The sequence below is a fragment of the Sinocyclocheilus rhinocerous genome, unplaced genomic scaffold (genome assembly GCF_001515625.1).
Source record: "Sinocyclocheilus rhinocerous isolate Xijiao unplaced genomic scaffold, SAMN03320098_v1.1 scaffold2309, whole genome shotgun sequence".
Taxonomy (NCBI): Eukaryota; Metazoa; Chordata; class Actinopteri; order Cypriniformes; family Cyprinidae; genus Sinocyclocheilus; species Sinocyclocheilus rhinocerous.
This window is the reverse complement of record NW_015644615.1, coordinates 53,899-60,442: the sequence shown is the minus strand read 5'-3', so window position 1 is coordinate 60,442 and position 6,544 is coordinate 53,899. Positions and strand designations below refer to the sequence as shown.

General features: G+C 43.5%; 2 protein-coding genes across 5 annotated transcripts in view; both read left to right on the top strand.

The window, feature by feature from the left end:
• The window catches only part of LOC107758371 (A-kinase anchor protein 8-like), a 6,924-nt gene extending 3,662 nt beyond the window's left edge, over window positions 1-3,262 (top strand). The window contains exons 4-12 of the mRNA XM_016576088.1: window positions 139-253; window positions 337-392; window positions 477-510; window positions 911-1,031; window positions 1,119-1,260; window positions 1,336-1,441; window positions 1,521-1,651; window positions 1,738-1,833; window positions 2,561-3,262. Of these exons, the coding sequence (XP_016431574.1) occupies window positions 139-253; window positions 337-392; window positions 477-510; window positions 911-1,031; window positions 1,119-1,260; window positions 1,336-1,441; window positions 1,521-1,651; window positions 1,738-1,833; window positions 2,561-2,860 (1,101 nt within the window). The 3' untranslated portion in view covers window positions 2,861-3,262. The remainder of the gene's footprint in view (window positions 1-138; window positions 254-336; window positions 393-476; window positions 511-910; window positions 1,032-1,118; window positions 1,261-1,335; window positions 1,442-1,520; window positions 1,652-1,737; window positions 1,834-2,560) is intronic.
• Window positions 3,263-5,818: 2,556 nt separating this feature from the next.
• The window catches only part of LOC107758384 (lysophosphatidic acid receptor 1-like), a 19,916-nt gene continuing 19,190 nt past the window's right edge, over window positions 5,819-6,544 (top strand). For 3 of the 4 annotated variants that reach the window (XR_001642018.1, XM_016576102.1, XM_016576100.1), the window contains exon 1: window positions 5,819-5,913. The gene's annotated coding sequence lies outside the window, so the exon portion shown is untranslated. The remainder of the gene's footprint in view (window positions 5,914-6,544) is intronic. The other variant, XM_016576101.1, reaches the window with a different exon arrangement.

The window sequence follows — 6,544 nt, the reverse complement described above, 5'->3', positions numbered from 1 at the left end:
CACTGACAAACACCAAGAGGGGTAGCTGTGTAAAGTGTCACACAGTCAGGGTAGCTCAGCTAACACTGTAAATCCTCTCATCATTGACTCTGACCCTCACGACTACAGATCTCATTTGCATGTGTGTTGTCGTGGCAGCAAGTGAAAGCTCAGCGCGACGGGCAGAAGAAGAGGAAACAGACTCTGAGCGCTGCCGACGAGCCAGAGTCCAAGATGGGCAAAACCGACACCGCGGGAGACACGACGGCCACCGGTACGAGCGCATGCGTTTCCCATGATGACCGCTGGTCTTCAGCTTCCTGTCTGTGATTGCTGATGAGTGTGGCTGTGTTTCAGACGCTGCGGCGGGAGAGCAGACGCAGGAGTCCGAGGAAGCGGCAGCCACCGCCGGTGTACGTTCACACTCATTTGTCATGTGTCGTGAAAACATAGTGAATTATCCAGAAATACAAATAACATTTCTCTCTGCTCTCCAGGAGTCCAAAACAGAAGATGGAGGAGAAAGTGCTGGTGAGTTTCCTTTCTTCTGCAACATAAAAACCCCAGACTTTTATTATTTTACTTCCTAATTATTCACGTTTTTAAACTTATTAGTGAAAAAACTAAAAAAATTTGATGTGCTGCACTATATGCAGTTAAACTGGTCCACTTCCTGTGAAAACCCTGTCTGCTTTGTGTGTTTATGGTTGCATGATTGCATGTGCTTCATTAGTCTTCGTTCACTCTTAAATGTCTTGACTAATTGAACCCAATGAATACCTGGATGGATGTCAAGTCCTGTACTACTTACTTTATCTTACTGAAATCCTGTTTGACTCAGAAATGCATCACAATGTTAAAAAGCCTCTCAACGCTCATGGCGTGAGATGCTGAAAAAACAGTGTTGGCATGTGACACTCTCTCTCTCCAGCGCCATCCAATCAGGACGAGAGTGCCCAGGCCAAGGGGAAGAAGACTCCGCCCGCTGCGGCCAAAGTCAGGAAGAGGAGGGGCTTCTTTGAAAGGTCAGGGGTCAAAGTGTCTGCACACAGGTCAGGTTCCTTGCCATCTGTGCTGAGTGCTTGCTTCCCGGGCGTGTTTGTGGCTCACGAGGGCGTTGTTCTCCGGTTGTTTCCCAGGATGACGTTCGCCTGCTCCGTCTGCAAGTTCCGCTCGTTCTACAGCGAGGACATGGCCGTCCATCTGGAGAGCAAGTTCCACAAGGACCACTTCAAGTTCCTGTCCAATCAGCTGTCCAAGCCCACCACCGACTTCCTGCAGGTGCGGACGCTTCACTCACAAGTGAACTGAGTTGAGTGCAGTGTGACGTCCTAACGGCCGTTGTGTGTGTTTTAGGAATATCTGAATAATAAGTACAAGAAGACGGAGCAGCGAGTGAGTCAGATGGACAACCACAGCACCGTCATCTGCCAGGTGTTCAAAGAGCAGGATCTGACGCGAGGTGCGCGGTCTCCCTCAAACAGCAGAGGCATGTTTATTCCAGCTGCAGAGCTCCTCATGATGTCACTTCCTGTCTGTAGATCTCGGCATGGAGCACTTCATGAAGAAGGTGGAGGCGGCTCACTGCTCGGCGTGCGACGTCTTCATTCCCATGCAGCACACGCTGATCCAGAAGCACCTCAAGTCCCCTGACCACAACTACAATCGCAAGGTACAAACGCCCTTCAGATCAATCCGAGGCTTTGAGCTGCCGGTGAAGTGCTCGCATGACCTCTGACCTCTGTCTGTGTGTGTCAGGGCATGATGGAGCAGTCCAAGAGGTCGAGTCTGTCCGTGGCGCGCAGCATCCTCAACCACAAGGTCATCGGCAAGAAGCTGGAGAGCTACCTGAAGGTGTGTGTCTGTCTCTCACGTGTCACATGCTGTACTTCAGCATATTGTGGATTTTGTGGTCATGAAAACCGTATTTTGCAATATGTATGCGGTTTTTAACTTTGACTTGTTTTAAAAATGACACTCTATATGTCACTACATGTATAAATAACTATATCATGAAATATATCGTTACCGTGAAATACAATTAGTCATACCGTGAAACGCCCACCCCTACTATCTGTTATAAAAAACTATTTTCTCCCAGAAATTGCTTGTAAATTTTGTAACACTTTATTTTCAAGTGCCCTTGTTACACGTTACATGTACTTACTATTATAATAACAATTAATTATGCATAATTACATGCAAGTAACCCTAAGCCAAACCTAAATCCTAACCATATAGTAAGTACATGTAGCTAATTAATATTACTCCGCACTTATGTCTATAAGGACACCGTAACAAGGACACCTTATAAATATAAATAAACCAAGTAATTACAAGGAAACAGCAAATAACCTGAATTAAACGTGACATTTTAAATTGTATTTTCTCGTGAAGCATACTCTTTATTTACAAATTTGAAAACATTTGTTACGGTGTAGTGTATGGCTAGTGTTGATTTATGCCCTTTTTCAAAGGACAAAACGAGCGCGCTATAAATATATACACGTTACTTTGTGTTACTTTTGTTTGAAATATTGTTTTATTTGTAAGTTTTTGAGTTGCGTTTGTCGTTTCGCAGGGTGAAAATCCGTTCAACGGTAACCAGGATGACCAGGATCCCGAGGACTCCATGGGGATGGAGGTTTCTGAGGCTGATCTCACCAATGAAAGCCTGAATGAGATCAAACAGGAAGAGGAGGGGCCTCTGGCAGAGGGGGCGGAGCCTGTCGCAGAAGCTGTTGGAAATGGGGAGGGGCATGAAGAGGATGCGAAGATGGAGGCAGAGGAGGGCGTGGAGGAGGGTGTGGAGGTGGGCGAGGAGGAGGCGGCTGAGCACGGCGTTGATGCAGGAGACGCTGATGCCGTACTGGCCGAATAATCGTTAAAGAAACCGCTGATTAGTGTCCATTTGAAGAATCACTTCTACATCCTAAACCTTTGAACTTTATATGAAAGCTGACCCTGGATCAGGGCAGAAATGCAGCCTGAGGACCAATCAGAATAAAGCCTGCCTTGTGTTCGTCCAATCACAGGATTGCTCCGCCCCTCTACGCATGTGCGTTTGGTCTGATTAGATGCACGCGTGTGTCATGTGACTGTTGATGTGCCTCTTGAGATGATTTCAGTTTGTCACGTCTTTACACGCTGAAGCAAAACGTTTAATTTCCTTCTGATTTTTCGTTTCGTTTGGTTTCATGGATGTTGCCCTGTAGAGCAGAAGTGAAATGCTTTAATTTTGCAGTTTCCACTCATTGTTTTTCTCTTGTTGAGGAAATAAATGTTTGTAAAGTCATTTGTGTGTCTGAGTGTTTTTCTGAGTGATGTTTTGTCAGGCAAGTTTAATTGTTACGAAGCAACATGGTTTTTCAGGTTATTTTTTAGTAGAAACTGATATGCTGTTTTAAAAATCACAACTGATGGAAATTCAACAAAATAATATAGTTAATATATAATATAGAAGTTAATTACAATTTTGAAATTTTAGTAGTTAAGTAGTTTGTCTATAAAATTTATGAAGTTTGTTTATTTGTAGCTATTTTAGTTCTTCAGCTTAACCTGTAGGAAAATAAGAAATAAATGTAGCAGCAAGCAGTGATTATCAGGGATCGAGCGCTTTAAGGCATTTAAGCACGTGAAAAAAGACGTTACATATTATTTATCAAAACTGTAACCACCTAAATCAATGATTTAAAAAGCTTTTTTGGAAAATCCAGATAATTTGGCATAGAAATATGATTTTTAACGGTTATGACTGTTATAGCGCCACCTGTGGTCCGATAAGCATGACATTTTGCATGCTTGTTTAAAATTACCTCTTGCATATGTTCACCTAGTTTCGTGAAGTTGAGTTTTCGATTTATAGGCTTTTGGGTATATTTGGACACACCGCTCTTTTGAACAACCTTGTTATAGCAACCCAAAAGGTAAAGTTCAACTTTTTTTAAATAATTTTTTAACCTAGAGAGTCCAGAGAAACATACTGCACTGTTTTTTTTTTCTCGAGATTTTACTTTTACATATTCAACAAACGATTTGATTGACAGCAGTGTTTCTATAGGCAAAGTTGTTCAGAATGAACATTGTGTGTATGTGTGGAAAAACCGCACAATATACAATAATTTACGTCCTTGAAAAATGCGATATCACCCCCCCAGTGGCCGATTTCTCTCAAATTTCTCACAGACCTTTAGGGCCATGAGTCAAACAGGCCCACTGAGTTTCGTTCCGATCAGCCTCTGTTAACCTTGTCTAATAGGTGCTCAAACTTCATTGGCGGCCATGTTTTCTGAGATACGCAAATGTCCTTATAGACACTTGTGGCACTTTGGATAAAGACGCCCCATCCCAATTTTCATGTTGATCGGACAAATGGTTGCGTAGTTATAGCCATTTTGAAGTTTTTTTCCCCTCATATAGCGCCACCAAGTGGCAAGCTCCGTGATTTTATTCATGTGACCTCAGATTGAGCTGTTACATGACTGATCTGAGTTTGGCGAAGATATCTCATTCCGTTCAGAAGTTAAAGCCGTTTTAGTAAAAGTGGCCCCGCCCCTTTAGTTTTGGTGTCCCTTTGCGATAGTGATTGAAAAAGTTAAAGTTTTTATTTTTATATTTATTGATATTCACTCTCCAGAGAATCTTTCTGCACTGGTTTGGTTCCGATAGGGCGAGAAACCTAGGACTGGTTTGCAAAAGTAGATTTTTCAAAAAATCCGGTTTAGGAGTTATGAGCGATGTCGTACTTTTGATCGCTGCAGCGCCCCCGTCAGGCCGATCGGGGCGAGCTTTGGTGCAGTTGTAGACGGTGGGAGTACTACCATCCCTCCAAGTTTCAAGTCTCTACGACTCACGGTTTGGTCTGCCCGATCAGTTTTAGGTGGAGATTAATGATCCTTGGCCTTTCTAACAATTACAATAGTGTTTCAGTGCTACACGCTTGAACCTTTAATAAAAATAAAGTGAAATTTAAGAAAGATATTAAAGAATAAATGATGGATTCTGAGATTTTAGCAATCATGAGTGTATAAACCTCTCAGTTCAAAAAAGAAACTTGAATTTAATGAGAACCTGACACTTTTTACGTTTGGATTATTTGCTATTTTTGCTGTATAGCGACATTTCTCCCTCAATGATGTATTTATATGATATTGGAGTTTTGTCTGAAAAAAAGCAATGGCCGTGTGGTCGATATCTGGAGCTGCAACAGATAAAGCTGAGAATGATTATGTTATAGTCTCTGTATTTAATGATGAATGTATGAGGCGTAATATTACTGGCACTTTAATCTGAACACTAGTTTGTGCGGATCTGGACTGATTCCTGATGATATTTGCCACATTTAATAATAACAAAGAGCCTTTAATGTCAGTTTTAGTACAAATGTAAATGAATATCTTCAGCAGCAGAGGAAGCAACACACACTAATGTGCTAATGTGTGTGTGTGTGTGTGTGTGTGTGAAGCATGAGGCGTGAATGTGTGTCATTTACAATGATAAGGATCTTTATATTTGTGCAATTCTTGATTTCAGGCAGGATGTTCTGAAAGTGTGTGAGGATCAATGTTACTGTGATATGTTACATTCTTTTGTGTGTGTGTCTGACATTCAGAGTGAATTACATCATTTCTTAAGGATCCAAGAACAACGTAAGGCTCAGTGTGTGTGTGTTTGGGTGGGTGGAGTGATATTTCAGCAGCCTCCTCCTCAAATCTGTACCAGATGATAGTAAACGGCTCCATATGAGCGTTTTAAAGAGCTGTACAAAGTTAAAAATATCCTACGCTCCTCATTGGTCAATGGCGTCACCTGCATCCAATCAGCCGCGTCCTCAGAGGAGCGTCAGGCCCCGCCCCCATCTCCCCCCAGCAGCAGTCCAGGTGAGTGCGGCGGAGCTGCGGCGTCAGATTCGGTTCGGACTGAGCGGAGGACGCCGTGAGTACCGCGCTGTTTCTCTGAGCTGCTCACCAGCTTTTGTGCTGATGAGAGAGTTTCAGTGTCACGGCGGTTTGCGTGTTTATGACTGTGAGCGCTACTCAGAAAACTGTGTGTGAGTGTTTAGTGTTGTGTGGTGCGAGTGAGTGTGTGTGTGTGTGTGAAGTGATTGTAGTAAGCAGATCACTCACACAGGTTTCTGTGGATTGTGGGGACTTTTCATAGACTTCTATTGTTTTTATTCTGACCAAACGATATTTTCTATATGTAGCATAAACACACACACACACGCAGACACGCACTCACTCGCACACACAGAGAGACACAAACACACACACACGCGCACACACAGAGAGACACACGCACGCACACACACGCTCACTCACTCACTCGCACACACAGAGAGACACAAACACACACACACGCGCACACACAGAGAGACACACGCACGCACACACACGCTCACTCACTCACTCGCACACACAGAGAGACACAAACACACACATGCGCGCACACACAGAGACACACACGCACACACACACACACACACACACAGAGAGACACACACGCGCACACACACACAGAGAGACACACACGCGCACACACACAGAGAGAGACACACACACACATG